Source organism: Eriocheir sinensis, unplaced genomic scaffold (assembly GCF_024679095.1).
Source record: "Eriocheir sinensis breed Jianghai 21 unplaced genomic scaffold, ASM2467909v1 Scaffold1173, whole genome shotgun sequence".
Classification (NCBI taxonomy): domain Eukaryota; kingdom Metazoa; phylum Arthropoda; class Malacostraca; order Decapoda; family Varunidae; genus Eriocheir; species Eriocheir sinensis.
In genome coordinates, this window is record NW_026110489.1 from 27,535 (window position 1) to 50,852 (window position 23,318).

Here is a 23,318-nt window from a genome sequence, read left to right on the forward strand (position 1 = left end):
AGCCTTCTCCTTGTTTTGAATCGTGGGGTTTGATTTAGTTATATTGAATTGTGTGTGTGTGTGTGTGTGTGTGTGTGTGTGTGTGTACAAATGGAGTTATACAATACAAATAGCATCTCGTCTTAGTGCGAAATGTTTAGGATCCTGTTGAGGATAACTAAAAACAAACAAACAAAAAGAAAAACGACAGCATGTCTGGTCCTTCGACGCTCGCCTCGCACGCTTCCGATCGGCAGCTGATATTTGCCACATCTTTGCCACATCTTTGCCACATCTTTGTCTCACATTAACTCACATTAACTCTCACAGCATCTCTGATTGTATAAAAAACATCTCCGAAAGTTTAATTGTTATAGAAGATTTGTTCAGGTTATTTATAAATGTAGGGTAAGGATAATTCATCTTAGACGCCACACACAATAGTCATCAAACAACTTTCGGTGACTCGAAATGACCGAGTGTGGTGACTGACTTGATCAATCTGCGAGTCTTGAGTAGAATACAAGAGCGAATAGGAGTGAGTTTACTTGTAAGAAGACTCACTTCTTACAAGTAAGAAGTGCTTGTTTGTATATGTAAAACAAACAAACAAGCTTTGTGTATTATACACAAGACTGGGAGACTGAATTAAATGAAGATAAGTAAGCAAGCAGTGCACGATAAACTACATTATGTACATACAGTCCCCTCCTCACTGGACGCATCGTTTGAGGCTTTGCAATAATGGCTGCCTATGGCTCTCTAAGATTAGCAGAACACTACATGCGTTTGATAACTACCTCTGACGTAGACTCGTGCCCGCTGCTGCCTTCATCCCACTGCAGGCAATTCCTCTTGGTCCCTATTATTAGGGTGTTCAAAGTAGAGTTTAAGAGGCGAGATGTCATACAAACAATCAGTATAATGTTTATAATTTATTTTGAAAATACAGACAATATTGGAATAAGATAAGAGATACATTGCCTATTTAAAAACACCTGACGTTACCGCTTAAAAATACCCTGAGAACATTATTTTGGTAAATCATTGGCGGCTGGGATGCAGTAGACGGCAGCGGGTGTCGGATGGCATGTCTGCCGCATCGTTCACATCGTATAGCGCTTGGATGTGAGTGCCCCGCAAAATGTTGACTCCTCCAGCTGGCTCGCTAATTTCTTTCATTCAGCCGTGATGATGTACGTAGCCCTGACCACGGCCGTGGCCACTGTATCTGCCATATCGTCGGAATTCCCTGTGTGGATCAGGGTCGGCGATGGCCTCGGGGTCTGCGTCTGGGAAGGGGTAGGCAATGGCCTGGACCACCATCAGGGCCACGGCCACCACAAATAGGAATGCCAGCTGAGAGGAGATAGTGTTATGACTGGTGTGGTCCTTATTTGAAGAAAAAAACAAAACATGGCGAAAACTTGAAGAGCGGCTAGTCGGCTATTGTTGGTGAGTAATTCTCATCCATGAGGCTATCCATGCAACCCCACAGAGCTCTGCCATGTTTGCACACAACATATAACTGCTAAATTTGCTCAAGTTAGTATTTCTCTGATTTGTTAACTATTTGCAAGTTGTCAAATTTGTAATCCTCTTAAAATGTCCTTAGGTGTTTATTTGTACTCACAAACGAAATTATCTGTATTGATAATTCTTTTCCAAATCGACCCATTATCACTTCACATCCACTGCTTTGCTCAAGAATGCTTTAGGTGATTTTTTAGGGCTATCCTCTTAGTCTATGGACAAAAGATTGGAGCTGTGAAACATAGTGACTCATAATTAAGACCCGACAAGCACCTTATGACCTTAAATTTTGTTATCCCTGGTAATAATACACACACTGAATCAGTCAATTCTTAATCTACTGACTCGTATATAGGTTATATATTAAAATTTTTGTACTAATGTATCCAAATCTTTTCATTATATTTATTTTCAGGTCGATCAGAGGTTTCCGTCTCTCAAATAAACTATTTCCAAGGGCCGAAAAGGAGATAAGTCTGGTTCAAATGAGCATTTTTGTAGGTTCGTGGTACATAGGAAGGGTCAAACTACCACCACGTTATAAAACTATGCGTGGAAATGCCCAAAACTCCATCGAAAGGCTTGTCAAATATGTGTGCTTGGGCGCCGAAATGTTTAGTAATATGGAACGTAGTACTTACGGCTCTCATGATGCAGGAAGTAGGAAGAGTCTGCCGCCTAGAGATGACGGATGGTGTCTAATCTGTCGGGAACTCGCGTCTTTTGTAGTCAGGCGGTGTCGCAACGCCCTGCAGCGGAAGTTTCCTGACCATAGGTACCATTTTTTTTCTTTGTGTCTGTTTTTATTGCTATTTCTTTATATGTGAAGTTCAAAGTGAGACAAGCGTGAAGTGATCGGGGTATTGAAAAAAATATCCATCTCTTACAATGTTTACTAATGTTCATTTTGTACAGAATCTCTAATAATTCACTTCACTGATTGGTCCAAGTCGACACATAAGTAACCCTCGTTGCGATGCTAACCAGTGGAGCCCTGATTGCCTTGCCTAATTAAGAAAATTGAACGGCGCGCCCAAGAATCAAACTTATCAAGTGGAGGCAATGTGTGGCCGTGTTGGGATTATTTTCAAACACTTGGTAAACGTAAGGGATCCAGTAAAGAAGCTATGGATGAGAGAACGAAGAGGAACTTCATAACCCTCTGTGCTACAAAACTGTTATGATTACGTTAAGTAAAAGTCTAGAACTCAGCCTTTCGTTCAGCAATATTCAAATGCCAAACAGGGAAACAGTATATTTCAAACCCAAAGGTACAACTCTGCCGTTTCATGGACCCATTTTTTTCCAGTGAACAGTGCCCTTGCAACAAGAATATTACCTTACGTTTATTCAAGATATTGTGTATAGCGGTCGTTATTAGAAAAATGGCAATAATACTGATAAAAATAAGTAAATGCATACATATATACATGTACTAAATCAATCAATCAATCAAAAGAGTATATAAGATGAAGATGCAAAATATATGGGAGAATATGTATTTGGTAATTTTAGGTGCGCGTAGAACACCGTTTTCTATTATTTTATTACTATTGATTTTATTGGTAATATTGATAATACGTAGTATTTCCATCAGTCATTATCAATAATAAATGGACATTTTGACAAGTGTAGGTAGGTGGTGAGGGAAACACGGGGAGAAAAGGAGTACTCTATTTCTGCCCTTTGGTCACCTTAATCATTTTAATTGGCGAGGGATAAAACACAATGTAGTTGTGATGTTTTAATGCTGTTTTGAAGATGAAATGAATTAAGTACTGTAAAAATGATGCCGTGCTGTGGACACGAGTGACTTAAACGCATGGCTGCTAGTGGAGAGTGCGTGGCGGGGCCAGTGTAGCGACAGTGACTGGTGGAGTATCTGGAGTGATGGATGAGCCCTGGGCTCCCTCTCTGTCGTTGATTTGAAAACGTGTGCAGGTTGTAACTCGAGATCCCCAAGGTGGTATAACTTTACCCACACCCCAAGCTGGCCCGCCGTCTCGTGTAACTTATCCCCAGTGATAATGCCCGTGGCCAAAACCTCCATATCCGCCATATCCGCCAAAGCCACCATAGTGTCCGAAGCCATGTCGGCGACCATAGCCACCGTATCCAAACCGACGGCCGCCGTAACCGAAGCGTCTCCAATGTGGATCAGGATCGGCGACGGCCTCGGCGTCCGCGTCCGGGAATGGTTCGGGCATGGCCTTTACCACCACCAGCACTGCCAGGGCCACAGCCACTACAAGCAGGAGGGTCAACTGAGGGAAGAGACGAAATGGGTGTTTAGACAGTCATGACCTGTACCACCACCAGCACCGCCAGGGCCACAGCCACTACAAGCAGGACGGTCAACTGAGGGAAGACACGAAATGGGTGTTTAGACAGTCATGACCTGTACCACCACCAGCACCGCCAGGGCCACACCCACTACAAGCAGGAAGGTCAACTAAGGAGCGAGGAGTCATGAATGCGAGGATAAGAACTTTTTAGTGGGAGAGTGTAGGAAAATCAGTGTGAGGCGGCGTGGACACGTGAGAGCAAGAGAGAGGTACTCACTGTTCTCATGGTGCTGAGTGAGAGAAGCTTCAGATGTCGCGAGTCGAGGAGCAGCGTCTGGTGTGCTTGCAAGCTTTCTCCACCTTTTATAGCCGAGCCCGGGACTGAAAAGCCAAGCAACGAACATCCCCAAAGCTCAACGACCGTACAGCAATTTTCAAGCAAGTTTTTGTGGGGGTTTCCTTCACGCGTTGAAGCCAGGCCAACCTGTTGTAAGACAGTGAATCCTGGATAGAAATTTGGCACGTCTTAGCAAATGTTCGCTCTACCCTCATCCCTACACAGAAACATGCGTGTGAAAGGTTACCACCATTTAGGTGATATTGGCTTCCTCTTGCATTAAGAGAGAATGGCAACTCTATGCGGACACTCGCATGTAAGGGGTCACTGTTCTCCGGCGCGGAAGGAAGGGAAGGGAGACGCAGGTATTACACTTATAAACGTGTTGACAGGCTAGAGGCAGTATAGGGTGCGGGACAGTTCGTAATGTGTAGAACAAAAGTTCTGCTGGACAGGAACTTAAACAAATTTTATTTGTAAGGTACATATTATATTTATTAGTATTAGTATTTATTAGTATGAAAATAAAAGGTAAAAGATAGAAAGGGAAGTAATATTGTGACGGAATTTAAAAGGTAGATAACAGTCATTAAGACTAGAGGATCTGAAAAGGCGAAAAGCTTTTGATTCTACTTAGTCCAAAAGAACTATGTGGGTTGAGCCTCCTCCCCCCTCCTTATATATAGGAAGCAGAATCCTTTTTGGGGCTGACAAAGACATTGTATATATCTAGCATCTGGGAGGAAAAAAAAAATATGGGAGACGATAAAAATGCTCATGCTCGAGAAAATATATAGGATATATATATATATATATATATATATATATATATATATATATATATATATATATATATATATATATATATATATATATATATATATATATATATATATATATATATATATATATATATATATATATATATATATATATATATATATATATATATATATATATATATATATATATATATATTTATTTATTTATTTATATGTTAGAGGGAAAATTGGAAGCATGCGTTAGATCATGTTGTGTTGGCCTCATCTCCGTCTCTTTGTCCCTGGAGCCTGAGCGACAATGACCAAATATTTGTTAGTCGATTTAAGATGTATTTCCTGTATTCTGTAAGTTAAATCTACCTGCGTTATCTGCTGAGCTTGCTGGGGCCTCATTTTGCATTGTCCTTGATGTGGTCGTCTGATTTCTTGTTTGTTGCCATTTCTTTATACCAATAATTTGGAGGTTAAGTTACAAAAAACAAGCATAATCTAGTGAGTGCATTTTATTTTGAACCAGTTACGATAAAATGATATTTAGTGTATATGTATGTTAGTCACTGAAGAGGACAAGTTTTCTTCAAATATTGGGAAGATGTCAAAGATCGGCGAAGTCAGAGGTGGCGAGGATGTTAGCAGCGTACCAGAGGCAGTGATGGTAGTCTGCCTCTCGCTGCACTTGACTGGCACGAGGGGAAAACAGCCGAGTTGTGGCGTGAGTGGCACCGCGGTTATCTTAGCTCACCTGCTTCCCTCGCCAGTATATTCCGCGGTAATCAACGCCAGTAGCCCCCATATCCATATCCTCCTCCAAAGCCACGGCCAAACCCAAAGCCACCAAAGCGTCTGTATCCACCCCAAGGGGCAGGGTCGGCGAGGGCCTCGGGGTCAGCGTCGGGGAAGGGGCCAGGCATGGCCTCCACCACCACCAGCGCAGTCAGGGCCAAGGCCACCACCAGCAGGAGGTTCAGCTGAAGGGAGAATTATCATGAGATCATTGTACAGAACTTGTCTGCAAATATGTGAGCATACCTAGGTAAGACACCGGTAGACTCAACGAAGGCATAGGAAAGACACCCACTGCTTTCATGGTATTGGGCAAGGGAACGTTCAGCTGTCTCGATGGAGGAGCTGTTTCTGGTGTGTCAGAGGCTCTGACCACCTTTTATACCCGAGCCATGCGCTACTCAGCCCTGAAACGGAAATTCCAAAACCTCATGAGCGCAGTACAATATTTGTGACGGGGAAAGCATTGTTGTGGGTATTCCCGTAACCTTAGCTAGTGTAGGAGACGGCTGTTATGGTTAGGATATATCTGTATGCATAGAGCATAGACTATAGAGTGTGTGCATCAGCGTCATTTTGCGCGTGGATGTGTACTTGGATGTCTCCGCGCTAAAGTAAGGGAAGGCTCTCCATAAAGGGAGTTTCGTTTCTGGCACTCCAACATGGATGGAGCATGGAGGAAAAGAATAACTTCGCATCATGGCAATGGACAGTAAAAGCGGCCTTTTGTTTATTTCCGCTGTTTAAGGGATCTTCACCCCTGGATATCAGTACGCTGGTAGTTTACAGTCGTCCTGCAGCTTCGAGGCAACACATAATGTAACCCTCTTGCAGACTCCTATGTTCTTATGTTTTTATTGTTCTAAGTGCACTCACCATATTATTAAATAGCTGTGCGGTGAAAAGTTGTATGTACGTCTGTCTGCTTGTGTCTGTCTGCCTGTCAATCTTCCGCCTGTATCTCTTTTTGTCTGTCTGTCTGTCTTTTTGGCTGTCTGTGTGTCTGTCTGACTATCTTCCTGCCTTTCCTTTTTTCCGTCTGTCTGTGTGTATGTATTTATGTACGTATGTATGTATGTATGTAATATTTGTTTATCAATGAGAGAGAGAGAGAGAGAGAGAGAGAGAGAGAGAGAGAGAGAGAGAGAGAGAGAGAGAGAGAGAGAGAGAGAGAGAGAGAGAGAGAGAGAGAGAGAGAGAGAGAGAGAGAGAGAGAGATCATGTCTATTCAAAACAGGATTATATAGTCCTTCATATTTCTGCGTTTGCTCCTCTGCGGTTCATTGTCTCTTGATAACACACACATGGCTGCTAGATAAGGAGTTATGAAGAGCTTCGATTAGGGTTGTAGATACGGACATACCTTTCTCATCTCTCTCACAGACATTATTTGTTAAGTATCCTAAAAAGAAACGACATTATTATCAGAGGTGTGTGTTGTGCTCCTACACTTACTATCCTCTGTTGCCTCTTCCTTCGATGTACTGGTTAGGTGAAGTTTTCTGTTGAGTATTCCTTAGATTTCTGAAAGGAAAGGAAACTATGTTGTAGGCGCAGATTGCTTGGAGTACTATATTCTTCTTTCGATACATTGGTTAAGTGAAGTCCTCTGTTGAGTATTTCTTAAATTTCTGAATGGAAAGGAAATAAAATGTGGGCACTGGTTGCTTGGAGAACTTCATTGTTTGGGTGAAAAACAAATTACAAGGATAAGCTCAGTTTACAAGGATGTATATCATGAAAAGGGATCGTGCTGAAAGGGCCACGCCCACCACCTGCAGCGGTTCGGTTGAGGGATGACGAAGCTTGAGTATGTTGACGTGCACTCAACTGGGGGCAGGTGAGGGCATACTTTCGTAAGGAGCTGGTGTCCCAACACAAGCAAGGGGAGGACACTCCCTGCACTCATGATGCCAAAGGAAGGAAGTTTCGGCTGTCCCGATGGAGGAACTGCTTCTGATGTGATAGGAGCTTGCACCCACCTGCTATAGTTCTCCTCATACGTAGAAAGACCTTGAGAGGACATCATCCAAGCAACACAATAGCGTTTCAACAAGAACATTTTGTTGACTTATTTTTTGCGAGTGTTAGATGTTAGATATCCAAATAGGGGTGGGAAGTGCGTAAGGGAGGGAAGCATACTCGTAAATGACTAACGGATAGTTCGTTGTTAATACAACTATCAAGCATACTGCCTTCATGATGAGCTTGTTATATGATTACACACGTATAATGAAAAGTTATGCTGTTGATTAGGATTAAACTGATCACATGGGACATAATGTACTCGTCGCTGTGCCGTTGAATAATGTGTAAGAGTTGCAGGAAGAAGTGTAGTACAAGAGAGCAAACTAATGTCCCAAAAGTTTTTTTTTTTTTTTTTTTTTTGCTATTGATTACTTTCAGAAGGAGGTGAACAATGAGGGTAAAGCAACAGTATTGTGACAGCGGATGACAAAGACGCGTCAGCTCCCTCCATAGAAGGGCTGCGAGCCATTTTAAAAGATATTTTTTTTCTCTCTCTAAGGCATATTACCTTAAGGTATCTCTGACAAATAAGAATCTATTATCTAGTGGATACGTTTTATTCGTAGTCACTTTATATCTTATGTTCCCTTTTCCCCTCCCTTTTTGGTCAGAGGTCCCTTTGGTGTCACTCTTTCCAGTAAGCTGATGGGAACAAATATTGCATGAAGATATTGTTTGCAGCACTTTATTTTGATATTCAAGACAAAGTTGATGGGGTTGTTGGTGGAAGTCTTTTTGCTGTACGTAGGTCACGTCGATGATGAGACACACGAGTGGCTAGCAAAGTGTTGTGTTCTTTTCTGTCCCATCGCATGTTGATCAGCCATAGTAGTGTCCACGTCCAAATCCACCATAGCCTCGGCCAAATCCACCAAAGCCTCGGCCAAATCCACCAAATCCGCGACCGAATCCACCTCGCCAGTGTGGATCAGGGTCTGCGTAAGCCTCGGGGTCTGCTTCGGCGAGAGGATCGGGCATGGCCTGTACCATCGCTACCGCCGCTAGGGCCACAGCCACCACCAGCAGGAGGGTCAGCTGAGGGAAGAGACGAAATGGGTGTTTAGACAGTCACTTAACTGTTGGCGGCGAGGGCAAGCTTTGCTAAGGCACCAGTATCTCAGCAGAATCAAGGGAAGGATACTCACGGCTTTCATGTTGCTCACTGAGGGAAGGTTCGACTGCCTCGGCGGAAGAGTTGCGTCTGGTTTGTTTGAAGGCTGGGCCCACCTTTTATAGTCCGGTCCATGCGTAGAAAGACCTTCAAGGGACATTCCCTCAGCACCATGAGGCGCACTTGAACTGGATTTTTTTTTGCAATATTTTTTTGTGTGGGTATTCCTTTATTGCTACGTGGGTAAAGAGTGTAGGAGAAGAGCACGATAGAGAATCATATTAGTGAAAAAAATCACTCCTACTCAGTTGATGATATTTTAATGTCTCATGTATTTGTGGTGAGCTTATTGTAAATGTGAATACTTTAGGAACGGTTACGTTGCTGAAGACGATGAAGCTCATCAAGAGATATGACCCGGAAATCTATGTTAGAATTCTTGAAGACATACAAATATGGAACAATGACTACTTAACTTCAGTAGCGGATCCAGGGGGGGAGGGCGCCCCCCCTTAGGAACGAAATTGAGCCCTTTCAAAGATTCACTAAGTTCTGGAGGATATTGTTCCCGTGAACACTACTATTAGCCTTCTAATTATAATAATAACGCTACTACTACTACTACTACTACTACTATTACTGTTGGTACTGCTACTACTACTACTACTTCTACAACTATTACTACTTCTACTACTACTGTTACTATTGCTACTACTGCTAGTACTACTACTACTACTACTACTACTACTACTACTACTACTACTGCTACTACTGCTACTACTACTACTACTACTACTGATTGATTATGGTTGAAAGTAGTAATGATATATACTGTAGAATGACACTATTATTAATACTTCCTATTAATTTAACGACATTTACAGTTATATAGATAGGTTTACAATCACTATAGGCTGACACATTGTTCTCAAAGGGTGAGAGAGAGAGAGAGAGAGAGAGAGAGAGAGAGAGAGAGAGAGAGAGAGAGAGAGAGAGAGAGAGAGAGAGAGAGTTGGGATGGAGATGATATTAGTGCGGTGTGGAGAAATTTGTTGGTGTCAGCATGACATCGAGGTTACAGAGGTTAACGTAACCAAGGGGCGGTTGGTGCAGTGTGGGGAGCGAGGGGGCCTAGGGTAGGGGCGTAGCATGGGGCGTAGAGTGTGAAGAGAGGGTGGGTGGGGAAGAGACAGGAGAGGTCGGTGTGTGTGTGTGTGTGTGTGTGTGTGGGAGGAGAGAGAGAGAGAGAGAGAGAGAGAGAGAGAGAGAGAGAGAGAGAGAGAGAGAGAGAGAGAGAGAGAGAGAGAGAGAGAGAGAGAGAGAGAGAGAGAGAATAATCTTAATTGCATCAGAACAGAAGTAAACAAAGTATTAAAAATACACTAATGACACTAACGCCAATAATATTGTAAGCAGTAGTATTAATAGCAGTGATAGTATGAACACAAGCAATATGAATAATAATAACGACAAGAATATTATAGTAATACTAATAACAATACAATAACAACAATAACAACAAAGCGCCCCAGCCACGCAGCCAGTCAGTTGTCGCCTCGTTGGCACTGGTCAGCCTGGGCAGGTCACTGAGGTCAATACACTTGCTAGCAAATAGTATGTGAATATTAAACAAGAAATAGGCATATATATATATATATATATATATATATATATATATATATATATATATATATATATATATATATATATATATATATATATATATATATATCTATATATAGATATATATATATATATATATATATCTATATATATATATACATGTATATATGAAGCGCTGACTGCGACAAGGGGCCAAGCGCCAAAAGTAAACAAACGAGAAAACTGCGTGTAAAGGTAATGACACTGCGTGCGTCGGTCGTTCACCATCGCTTTACTTTGCCTGTCTCGTGTGTCCTAAACAGAGTATATGCAACTATGTGTTATACTTCGTTAGAGACTACATTTTCTTGGCTTTTATTTGATATACATTGATTTCGTAATGTTGAATAACAAAAGAGTCATAAAATGATGAATAATGCAGTGTGTTAAGCAGGAACAATTTTAGGATTTTGAAAGTTTCACATGGCCCAGTAATTACTACCTTGGAAAAAACAATCAGTTGATAGACAGCATCTCTTAATAGTTCATTTAGGACAGGTCTTAGACTCCTAAGTAAAAGATTAACTGTACATATGTTCATTGAATGACAATAATTTTATTCCTTCCCGCAGGCGACACCCTATCCACGGTAGGGAGGGACGACGCGTAACGCTGCCAGGCGTACGACTGCCTCCTCCTTGTATTACCTTCCACTACACTCTTTTCTCTCCCTCTCTCTCTCTCTCTCTCAGAATGCATAGGCACTTACCATTATCACATTATTAATTTATTTTGTATTTGTTTTCATTTCACTCTATATTGTAACCTACTCATTTTCATTCCCTTCGGCCTCTCTCTCTCTCCTAGTCCTTTAGAATGCTTAGTAATTACCATTACCACATTTATATGAATTTTACTAATATAAAAAAAAATCATTATTCCCAATAACTCCTACTATTGTCATAAATCTTACTGGTCAAACACCACATTTCAAACTCTTTGGCAGTGTTTTCGTTGTGTCCTCACAAGTGAAGTATTTTTCAAACAACCATAAAAATACACGTCGTAAAAGTTTCTCTTGATGGTCATCCTTATAGTACACAATTTACAGTGAAACTGGCAGATAGACTGTGATGTTGATTGACGGACTGTGAGGTTGACAGCCGTACACTGTGTGGTTGACAGACGGACTGTGAGGCTAATTGGCACTGTAATGTTGACAGACACTGGGAGATTGACACCGAGATTGATTGGCACTGTAAGATTGACATTGTGAGAATGGTTGGCACTGTGAGGTTAATACTGAGAAGTCGAGACACTGTGAGGTTGATTGGAACTGTAAAGTTGAAAAACTGTGAGGATCATTGGCACTGTGAGATTGAACATAGTGTGTGGGGTTGATAGACAAAGTGAGGTTGAGAGACACTGTCAGGTTGACAAACAGTAAGGTAGACAAACTGTGTCGATGAATGAAACTGTTAGAATGACATACACTGAGATAGAGAGACACAGTGAGGTTGACACAGTGAGGTTAAGACACTGTGAGGTTGAATGACACTCTGAAGTTGACAGGCACTGTGAGGTTGAATGACACTGTGATGTTGACAGACAATGAGATTGACACACTGAGGTTGAACGTCACTGATGTTGACATAAACTGAGGTTAACACAGTGAGGATGACGATCTGAGGTTAACACTGCTAGGTTGAATGACACAGTGAGGTTGACAATGTGAGGTTGACAGGCACAGTAAGGTTGACAATCTGAGGTTGACACTGTTACGTTGAATGACACAGTGAGGTTCAGATACTGCGGTTGACAATATGAGGTTGAAACTTTGAGGTTGACAGATACTGAGGTTGACAGACACTGTGAGGTTGATAGACACTGTGAGATTGACACACTGAGGTTGAGAGACACTGTGGGGTTGACAAACTGTGAGGCTGAATGATACTTTGTGGATGACAGGCACTGTGAGGTTGACAAACTGTGAGGCTGAATGATACTTTGTGGATGACAGACACTGTGAGGTTGACAAACTGTGAGGCTGAATGATACTTTGTGGATGACAGACACTGTGATGTTGAATGACACCGCGATGTCGACACGCTATGAGGTTGACAGACAATATGAGTATGAATGACACTGTGAGGTTGACATACATTGTGAGGTTGAGTGACACAGTGAGATTGAATGACACTGAGATTGAATGACACCGTGATGTCGAGACGCTCTGAGGTATACATGACAATATGAGTATGAATGACACTGTGAGGTTGAATGACACTGTGAGGGTTCAGGCACTGTGAGGTTGACAGACACCGAGGTTGACACACCGTGAGGTTAAATGAAACTCTGAGGTTGAATGACATTGTGAGGTTGACAGACACCGTGAGGTTGAATGACACTGTTAGGTTAACAGACACTATGAGGTTGACAGACACTGTGAGGTTGAATGACACCGTGAGGTTGAATGACACTGTGAGGTTGACATACTCTGTGAGGTTGACAGACACTGTGAGGTTGACAGACACTGTGAGGTTGAATGACACTGAGAGTTCAGACATTGTGAGGTTGAATGACATCGTGATGTTGACAGACACTGTGATGTTGACAGACACTATGAGGTTGACAGACACTGTGAGGTTGAATGACACTGAGAGTTCAGACATTGTGAGGTTGAATGACATCGTGATGTTGACAGATAATGTGAAGTTAAATCACTTTGAGGTTAGATGACTGTGAGGTTGACAGGCACTGTGGGGTTGACACTGAGATTGACATTGTATGGTTGACACTGAGGTTGATAGGTACTCTGAAGTTGAAGCACTGTGAGGTTGAAACTTGACAGACACTTTGAGATTGACACACTTTGAAGTTGACACTCTTTGAGGTTGACATACTTTGAGGTTGACACACTGTGAAGTTGACACACTTGAGGTTGATACACTTAGGTTGAATGACACTCTGTGAGGTTGATAATGAGGTGAGAGACACTTTGATGCTGACAATGTCGGGTTGAAACCTACTATGAGGTTAACACTGAAGTTGTAGATACTGTGAGGTTGAAAGACACTCTGAGGTTGACAGACACTGTAAGGTCGAAGGACACTGTAAGGTTGATTAGCACTGTGAGGTAAAAAGACACAGTAAGATTGATTGACACAGTAAGGTCGGAAGACGCTGTATGATTGATTGGCGTTGTGAGGTTGACAGACTAAGGTTGACACTGTAAGGTTGATTGGCACTGTGAAGTAGACACCCACTATAAGGTTGATTGGCACTGTGAGGTCGAAAGATGCTATGAGGTTGACAAAGTGAGGTTGATTGACATTATGAAGTTGACAGACACTGTGAGGTTGATTGATATAATGAGGTTGACAATGTGAGGTTGACTGACACTGTGAAATTAACACATTGTGAGGTTGACAGAATATGAGTTTGATACAGTGAGGCTGACAGATACTTGAAGTTGATTGACACCATGAGCGTGTTAGGTTGGCAGACACACTAACTCAAGACTGGCCGTAGAATGTAGTTGAGACGTTGACACTTGACACACTGGATGATGTAGTAGATTGAATGCCCCTGAGCACCTGATGTCAAGGTCGTGACTTTTTATTACGTGTAGGCTGACGCAAAAGTAGCATGGTGGTGTCCGTGCCCGAAATGGAAGGTCTTCGGCTGAATTTGTGTTTTCTCGGACCCATTTACAGTTAATTTACTCGAAACAAGGAATGAGTGGTCATCAATGAATATTAGCATGTGATAAAATTTAATGTGACGATGTTGAATGTGGTCTGCCAATGACAATTTCTAATTAATACATTGAATATTAGCGTAATATATAGGTATTTTTCACATGCAGCCCTATTATGACACGCCCATTGTACCCTCTCTCGTCCTCCCCTACCTCCATCCTTCCCGCTATGACTTCCTTCACCTACGTAACCTTGCCCCTCTCTCTCTCTCTCTCTCTCTCTCTCTCTCTCTCTCCTACTTCTTCTTCTTCTTCTTCTTCTTCTTCTTCTTCTAATATTCATTGATAAGTTGCACTGGAAGGACGGGTGACACTTTTTTTCTAGCGCCGCTGCATTCATCATTAACAAACAAAAACCCTAATGCATATTCCCAACTACAACACATGTCGAATTGAAGAAAACTAAACAAACAAAAAATTGATGAGTGCCTGACACGCGATGTGTTGGTGCTTCCTGTCCACCCTCCCCTCCCCACCGCAAGGCCTCCCCAACCCCCAACATCGCCTCCGCGCGCCATGCTTGCAGTGGCTAGCCTCCGGCCGGAGAGTGAAATGTTCGTATAAATGTCTTCGTGTTTTCAATATGTGGATATTTATCTGCATTTTAAAGACACTATTTTCCTACGAATTGCAATGTAGATTTCAGCTTTCAATGAACCAACTTTCGAATAAAGCGAGCAAACGTAAAACATGTTATAAACATTTTTTAACATCGTCACAGTTCAACTCATCGTAAAACCATTTTCTATTTTGTTTTGTCAAGTTTTTACACTACATCTTGATTCTACAGTTACTGCTGAGTCTGATGGTGTCAACCGAAACTGACTATCTCGTATATGAGATTAGCTATGGCATGTAATATAGAAACATGTCTCATTCAATCATGCAAGATGTAGCCTGCCATCAGTGTGCAGCCAATCAGCTGCGACCTTGGCCTTGGCGCCAGCAATGCCGTACGAAAGTTTGGGCTGGCTGGTGAGGCACGTATTGATAGAGAAACCTTACGTATCAAACAAAGTCCCTCCAATAAAGTTAATTTATACTGCCAGTTAAAGAAACTTTCATGTATATGATGATAATTTTTGGGTAACAATAGTGTATACTAATGTTTTGTGTTAGAATTAACCACGATTATCAACAATTGCCTCTTCAAACGTGTGATATTTACTGAATGAGACGGTGATGGCAATGACATGGTTGATGAGCTACACACTACTATGATTAATCAACGTTTGCTGCACGCACAGCAAAACTACGATCATATTACTGTTGTTTCTAAGAAGAAGGGAAAATTATAGAGCTATGTACACTATTAACTCAATTTCACGGTGGTTGGCGCCCTTATATATATATATATATATATATATATATATATATATATATATATATATATATATATATATATATATATATATATATATATATATATATATATATATATATATATATATATATATATATATATATATATATATATATATATATATATATATATATATATATATATATATATATATATATATATATATATATATATATATATATATATATATATATATATATATATATATATATATATATATATATATATATATATATATATATATATATATATATATATATATATATATATATATATATATATATATATATATATATATATATATATATATATATATATATATATATATATATATATATATATATATATATATCTCTCTCTCTCTCTCTCTCTCTCTCTCTCTCTCTCTCTCTATATATATATATATATATATATATACATATATATATATATATATATATATATATATATATACGATGAAGTACAGATGAAGGAAGATTGTTCCACAGTTTACCAGCGTGAGGGATGAAATAGTGAAGATGCTGGTTGACTCTTGCATAAGGGGTTTGGACAGTATAGGGATGAGCATGAGTAGAAAGTCGTGTGCAGCGGGGCTGCGGGAGGGGGTGATGCATGCAGTTAGCAAGTTCAGAAGAGCAGTCAGCATGAAAATATCGATAGAAGATTGAAAGAGAGGCAACATGGCAGCGGAATTTAAGAGGTTGAAGACTATCAGTATGAGGAGGAGAGCTGATGAGACGAAGAGCCGATATTTATATATGCATGCATCTATCTTTCTATCTATATATCTATATAAATGTATATACATTTCTCTCTCTCTCTCTCTCTCTCTCTATATATATATATATATATGTATATATAAATCTGTCTATCTCTGTATCTATCTATCTATGTCTAACTATCCATCTATCTATCTATCAATCTATCTATCTATATCTATATCTATCCGTCTATCTATCTATCTATCTATCTATCTATGTATCTATCATCTATCTATCTATCTATCTATCTATGCATCTATCATCCATCTATCTATCTATTCATCTATCTATCATTCATCTATCTATCTATCTATCTATCTCTATCTATTCATCTATCTATCTATCTATCTATCTATCTATATATCTATCTATCTATCTATCTATCTATATATATATATATATATATATATATATATATATATATATATATATATATATATATATATATATATATATATATATTTACAGGAAAGGAGTCAGTTCAAGGGGACAAACAAAGAGAAGCAATAATGAAAAAAAGCCCGCTACTCACTGCTCCAAAAAAGAGTTAGAGGAATGGCCGAAAGCCAGTCAATTTCGGGAGGAGAGGTGTAATGATACCCTCCTCTTGAAAGAGTTCAAGTCGTAGGCAGGAGGAAATACAGATGAAGGAATATTGTTCCAGAGTTGACCAGCGTGAGGGATGAAAGAGTGAAGATGCTGGTTAACTCTTGCATAAGGGATTTAGACAGTAAAGGGATGAGCTTGAGTAAAAAGTCGTGTGTAGCGAAGCCGCGGAAGGGGGGGAGCATGCAGTTAGCAAGTTCAGAAGAACAGGCAGCGTGAAAATATCGAGGGAAGATAGAAAGAGAGACAACATGGCGGCGGAATTTAAGAGGTAGAAGACTGTCTTAAAGAGGAGGAGAGCTGATGAAACGAAAAGCCTTAGACTCCACTCTGTCCAAGAGTTGTGTGAGTGGAGCCCCCCCACACGTGAGATGTATACTCCATACGAGGGCGAACAAGGCCCCTGTATATGGATAGCAACTGCGCGGGGGAGGAGAACTGGCGGAGACGATACAAAACGCCCAACCTCGAGGAAGCTGATTTAGTGAGAGAGGAGATGTGAAGTTTCCAGTTAAGGTTTTGAGTTAGGGATAGACCGTGGATGTTTAGTGTTGAAGAAGGTGACAGCTGAATGTTGTCGAAGAATATTGGATAGGTATTTTAAGATTATGTCGAGTGGATAGGTGGATAAATTGAGTTTTTCAGGCATTGACGGACACAAGGTTGCTTTTACCCCAATCGGAAATAATAGCAAGGTTTGAGGTAAAGCGTTCTGCAGCCTCCAGTCTGGAGTCATGTAATTCCTGTTGAGAGGGTCTTCTATTGAAAGAAGTTGAATAATGCAGAGTGGAGTCGTCATCGTATGAGTGGATAGGACAGTTTGTTATGGAAAGAAAATCATTGATGAATAACAAGAAGAGAGTGGGTGATAGGACAGAGCCCTGTGGAACACCACTTTTAATAGGTTTAGGGGAAGAACAGTGACCGTCTACCGCAGCAGAGATAGAACGGCCGGAAAGGAAACTGGAGATAAAGGAACAGAGAGAGGGACAGAATCCGAAAGAGAGCAGTTTAGAAAGCGAAGAGTTGTGCCAGACTCTATCGAAAGCTATCGATATGTCTAGCGCAACAGAGAAAGTTTCACCGAAACGACTAAGAGAGGATGACCAAGAATCAGTTAAGAGAGTAAGAAGATCGCCAGTAGAACGTCCCTTGCAGTACCCATACTGGTGATCAAATAGAAGGTCAGAAGTAGAAAATTACTTTTGAATCTTCCGGTTAAGGATTGATTCAAAAGCTTTAAGTAGACAGGAAAGTAAAGCTATAGGGCGGTAGTTTGAGGGATTGGAACGGTCACCCTTCTTAGGCACAGGCTGTATGAAGGCGTACTTTCAGCAGGAAGGAAAGGTAGATGTTGACAGGCAGAGGCGAAAGAGTTTGACCAGGCAGGGTGTCAGCATGGAGGCACAGTTTTTAAGGACAATAGGAGTCACTCCATCAGGTCCATAAACCTTCTGAGGATTGAGGCCAGAGAGGGCATAGAAAACATCATTCTGAAGAATCTTAATAACAGGCACAAAGGAGTCAGAGGGGGAATCTGTAGGAGAAATATACTCAAAATCGTCCAGAGTGGAGTTGTTACAGAAAGTTCGAGCGAAGAGTTCAGCCTTAGAGATAAATGAGACGGCAATGGTGCCGTCAGGGTTAAGGAGAGGAAGGAAAGAAGGATGAGATATTTTTGGTTAGGTACCAGAAGTCTCTGGAATAATTAGAAAAAAGCAAGGTTTTGACATTTGCTACGGATGAAAGAGCTTTTGGTAAGTCGAAGAATAGATTTGGCACGATTCCGGGCAGAAATGTGAAGATTTTGGTTAGCGGGGGTAGAAGGATCTGGTACCTTTTGTGAGCTGCCTCTCTCTATATATCTTTGACAGCACGAAAACAAGCGTGAATAAAACCAATGCTCTCTCTCTCTCTCTCTCTCTCTCTCTCTCTCTCTCTCTCTCTCTCTCTCTCTCTCTCTCTCTCTCTCTCTCTCTCTCTGTATGTATGTATGTATGTATGTATGTATGTATGTATGTATGTATGTATGTATGTATGTATGTATGTATGTATGTGTCTGTCTGTCTGTATGTATGTATGTATCTATCTATCTATCTATTTATCTATCTATCTATCTATCTATCTATATTTAACTATCTATCTATCTTTCTTCCTATCTATTTATCTATCTATCTATCTATCATTCTATCTATCTATCTATCTCTCTCTATCTCTCTCTCTCTATCTATCTCTCTCTCTCTCTCTCTCTCTCTCTCTCTCTCTCTCTCTCTCTCTCTCTCTCTCTCTCTCTCTAAATATATATATATATAAAAATATATATAAAAATATATATATATATATATATATATATATATATATATATATATACATATGTGTGTGTGTGTGTGTGTGTGTGTGTGTGTGTGTGTGTGTGTGTGTGTGTGTGTGTGTGTGTCTGTTTGTCTATATGAGGGCAAAGTTTGCCAAGGCAGTAGCGTCATAACAGAAGCAAGGGAAGGATACTCACAGCTTTCATGAAGCTCAGTGAGGAAAGGCTCGGCTGTCTCGATAGAAGAGTTATATCTGGTGCGCTGAAAGACCGCGTCCCCTATATATAGTCCGTCCCACGAGTAGGTGGACCTTCACAGGTCTTTCCCCCGCCACCCCTATTGTAGTTAAACTGTTTTTTGTGTGTTGGATACTTTTTTTGGTATTTCGTTTATTTTTACGTATGTAAAGCGAATAGGAAAAGAGTAGGATGGTGAAATATATAAATGAATGATTTTCACTCAATGAGTTGGTGGTAGAGTTTTATCGTATAATGCATATATGTAAAGCTCATTGTAAACATGCTTACATTATAAACGGTGACGTTGTTTAAGAGGCTCGTCAGCAGGCGTAACTCATTGACAGTTCGTGAGTCATGAGGGAGTAGAGCACGTGAGTGCAAGGTGCCGTGCCAATAGAGAATCTATACGTTATTTGCTACGGATGTTTTACTTAAGCAAGAACACTTCATTTACTTTCCGCTGAAAGTGGGACAAGTACATGTTTGTCTTGCGGTGGAGTGAGTCGCCCATGCCACTCTAAATACTAAGATTTAACGGGATTGCTCGTATCAGGTTATGTTAGCACTTGTGGGATCGCTTGAGTGTATTTTTTTAACTGTAAAAAAAAGCAACTTAAGTAATGGGAAAAAATTGCCCGTTAAGCGCTGCCTAAGGTGGTCTTAATCAGAATAACTGTCTAGTAACCGATTGTGATTAATGTTTTCCTGAGCGGTTTGCATTTTTCCCTTATGGTCCTGAACAGAACGGTGTGTGAGTCATTTTCTTTAAAGTGTCCCTTCTTCTTGTGTAAGTAAAGCTGCACCATGAACTGCGTAAAGGTGCATCACCTTATTACCCTTTTTTATTTGTTGATCGCTTTCAGTGATGAATCATTCGTTGAGAACCGGTCTGTCCTCCTTCCAGTTAATCCTGCGTGAATAACAGATAAAGGTAAGTTTGTTGGTCATATCCTGAATATTTAATCACAGCTTCAGTTTTTCCATTATTGGAAGAAATCCAACGATGATTGATTGAAGTGTTTCTTATTTTCATTTTTTATCATTTTTATTTTGTTTTCATTTTCATACTCAAACACCAAACTGCTAACCGTCGGAAATGTCGGATGGTGCTTGGCGCAGCGGCGGGTGTGTGGCTGTTGTGTAATTCCAATTTCTTTTCTGCTTCTGCCATCCGAGTTGAAAAAAAATACTGCCGCGAGATGAGGGACCCTGGGAGTTGTGTGTTCACCTCTGTTTCCCGATCCTGTCTGTGCATTTATGCTGTGCTTTCTATAAACATTCATACTTTATAACGGTAACCTTGTTGAAAAGTCTTAAGCTCATCAGGAGGATGACTCGTGAACAGTCCGTGAGTCATGAGTGAGTGCAGGGTGTGAGAGCAACGCGAGGAGTCAGTTATATGTTTTTGAATTTTAGTCTGAAGCCTTGTACACACAATAAAGCTAAAGAAATAGGCATCACAAGCTTCCTTAATATCGGTAAAAAAAAAATCTGTTCTTATATCATGATTACTATTAGCTCCAATAAATATCCCCTCCATGTATTTTTTATATGAACGCGTCCATAAAATAATTCAGGTCGTTGTTTTAGTTATGTTAGTGTAGGTTGTTTGCTTTTTGAGTGGTTCAGTAATGAGTACATTATCGAATGTTAATCAAACTTCATCCCACATTATCTATCTATCTATCTGTCTATCTATAAATATATCTATATATATATATATATATATATATATATATATATGTGTATATATATATATATAGATATATATATATATATATATATATATATATATATATATATATATATATATATATATATATATATATATATATATATATATATATATATATATATATATATATATATATATATATATATATATATATATATATATATATATATATATATATATATATATATATATATATATATATATATATATATATATATATATATATAAATATACATATAAATATAAATAAATAAATAATATATATATATATATATATATATATATATATATATTATTTATTTATTTATATTTATATGTATATTTATTAAAGACCGTTCGAGAGTCTTTTTGTATCCATTTACACTAATGGGCTGCAGTCTTATTATTTCAACTTTCCTGCGTACACTTGGTGGTATGCATCCCATTCCTTCCCCTTGTGTTGGAGCTGCTGCAAGGCACTTCTCACAGAAACCAAGATAGGACACGAACTTGAAACTTCTACACTTTTTTCTGATCAAACCTCCATTTTTTTTTTCAAGTTCCATATCTTTCCTATGAAGCCGCCTCTTCCATGCAGGGGTGGCGCTTTGGATTCTGTCTCACTCATCAGTGGCTCAATGCCTCTTGTGACAACTGCCCTTGCCTACATATCTCCCTTTTCCTTTCTCTTTTACAAATGATTATTTATCTACAGTCACCTGTTTGTGTTAATTTGATGCTCGAGATGAAGGGAAAATAATATAAATGGTATGCTTGCAATTATTTATTCTGACGTAAAAGGTCAAACATGGTGAGAAACTTTGTAGACAAGAATAAGTCATTGGAAAGAGATGATTTCAATAGATTTTGACAACAGTATTCCGTAGCCCTGGCACAAGAGGAAATTATGAAAATAAAGATGCATCTGTGGAAGCGGTGACGACGGTGTTGCTTGGGGAGGCCTACGTATAAGGGTCTTGTCTCGTTATTGACACAAGAGTGACCAGCACGGTGATGAAGGCTCCTTTGCTGCTTCTACCACACGTGGACTAACCACGATAGCGACCATGACCATGATGTCCACCATGTCCAAATCCACCTCCATGTCCAAATCCACCTCCATATCCCCTACCACCCCTGTGTGGATCAGGAAGAGCGTAGGCCTCGGGATATGCTTCAGGATCAGGTTCAGGCAAGGCTTGCACCACCACCAGCACCGTCAGGGCCACGGCCGCCACCAACAGCAGGATTGTCAACTGAGGAAATATATAGATTTAGTACTCTGAGGATCAGCTAACTCTGAGAGAATGTAGTTATGTTTTGTTAAGGTCTTGGCGGCATAACAAGGGTAAGAGGATACTCACGGCTTTCATGATGCCGAGTGAAGGAAGGTTCAACTGTCTCAATGAAGAATCAGCGTCTAGTTTGCGTGAAGCCTGCGTCCACCTTATATAGTCCAGCCAATGTGTTACAACACTTACAGAATATTCCCCAGTCACCCCATTGCCAATACATTTTTTTGTTGCTAACACTCCTTTTTACTTTAAATCCTGTCAGTACCGGAAAAGAGAGAGAGAGAGAGAGAGAGAGAGAGAGAGAGAGAGAGAGAGAGAGAGAGAGAGAGAGAGAGAGAGAGAGAGAGAGAGAGAGAGAGAGAGAGAGAGAGAGAGATTTACATAGAAAATCAGACCATACAGACCCCATGGTCCAGACTAGGTGGTCTGTCCTTAAACCTAAGTGATTTTACAATAATCATATGGCTCCAAAACGTTGCTTTTCTACTCTAGTTAATATTAAGTTCAAGGAAGTGACGGTCGAGCTTGTTTTTAAAGGAGTCAATCGTGTTACACTGGACCATTAATGGTGGGAGCTTATTCCATTCTCGCACTACAACATTGGTGAAGAAAAATTTGGTGCAGTCTGAATTTACTTGTCTACATTTGAGTTTTGTGCCATTGTTCATCGTTCGCAAAGTGTCATCGATCATAAACAATTTTGTACTGTCTACATTCGTGAAACCATTAAGTATTTTAAAACATTCGATCAGTTTTCCTCGGAGGCGACGTTTCTCAAGAGAGAACATGTTAAGGGTGGAAAGCCTTTCTTCGTAGGATTTGTTGCGC

The 23,318-nt window shown here is 40.1% G+C and overlaps 2 protein-coding genes and 3 long non-coding RNA genes across 5 annotated transcripts; all 5 read right to left on the reverse strand.

The window, feature by feature from the left end:
* Nucleotides 1–901: 901 nt before the first annotated feature.
* LOC126989444 (uncharacterized) lies at nt 902–2,220 on the reverse strand. The gene is made up of 2 exons (XR_007743283.1): nt 2,154–2,220; nt 902–1,338 (listed from the first exon to the last, which is right to left on the reverse strand). It is a non-coding gene; the product is annotated as an uncharacterized LOC126989444 (long non-coding RNA).
* Nucleotides 2,221–3,172: 952 nt separating this feature from the next.
* Nucleotides 3,173–4,218, reverse strand: LOC126989445 (neuropeptide-like protein 32). Its single transcript, XM_050848037.1, has 2 exons — nt 4,075–4,218; nt 3,173–3,776 (listed from the first exon to the last, which is right to left on the reverse strand). The coding sequence occupies exons 1-2, from the start codon at nt 4,081–4,083 to the stop codon at nt 3,525–3,527; spliced, it is 261 nt and encodes an 86-aa protein (XP_050703994.1). The 5' UTR covers nt 4,084–4,218; the 3' UTR covers nt 3,173–3,524.
* A 1,185-nt stretch (nt 4,219–5,403) lies between these two features.
* Nucleotides 5,404–6,391, reverse strand: LOC126989446 (uncharacterized). Its single transcript, XR_007743284.1, has 2 exons — nt 5,995–6,391; nt 5,404–5,884 (listed from the first exon to the last, which is right to left on the reverse strand). It is a non-coding gene; the product is annotated as an uncharacterized LOC126989446 (long non-coding RNA).
* Nucleotides 6,392–8,396: 2,005 nt separating this feature from the next.
* LOC126989447 (neuropeptide-like protein 32) lies at nt 8,397–9,020 on the reverse strand. Its single transcript, XM_050848039.1, has 2 exons — nt 8,873–9,020; nt 8,397–8,762 (listed from the first exon to the last, which is right to left on the reverse strand). The coding sequence occupies exons 1-2, from the start codon at nt 8,996–8,998 to the stop codon at nt 8,547–8,549; spliced, it is 342 nt and encodes a 113-aa protein (XP_050703996.1). The 5' UTR covers nt 8,999–9,020; the 3' UTR covers nt 8,397–8,546.
* A 12,944-nt stretch (nt 9,021–21,964) lies between these two features.
* On the reverse strand, nt 21,965–22,634 carry LOC126989449 (uncharacterized). Its single transcript, XR_007743285.1, has 2 exons — nt 22,560–22,634; nt 21,965–22,451 (listed from the first exon to the last, which is right to left on the reverse strand). It is a non-coding gene; the product is annotated as an uncharacterized LOC126989449 (long non-coding RNA).
* Nucleotides 22,635–23,318: the final 684 nt, after the last annotated feature.

Coding starts and splice junctions, on each gene's coding strand:
- LOC126989447 (XM_050848039.1), bottom strand. CDS start 8,998: ATGTCCCTTGAAGGTCTTTCTACGCATGGACCGGACTATAAAAGGTGG. Junction 8,763..8,872: donor CAGTGAGCAACATGAAAGCC/GTGAGTATCCTT, acceptor CTCTTCCCTCAG/CTGACCCTCCTGCTGGTGGT.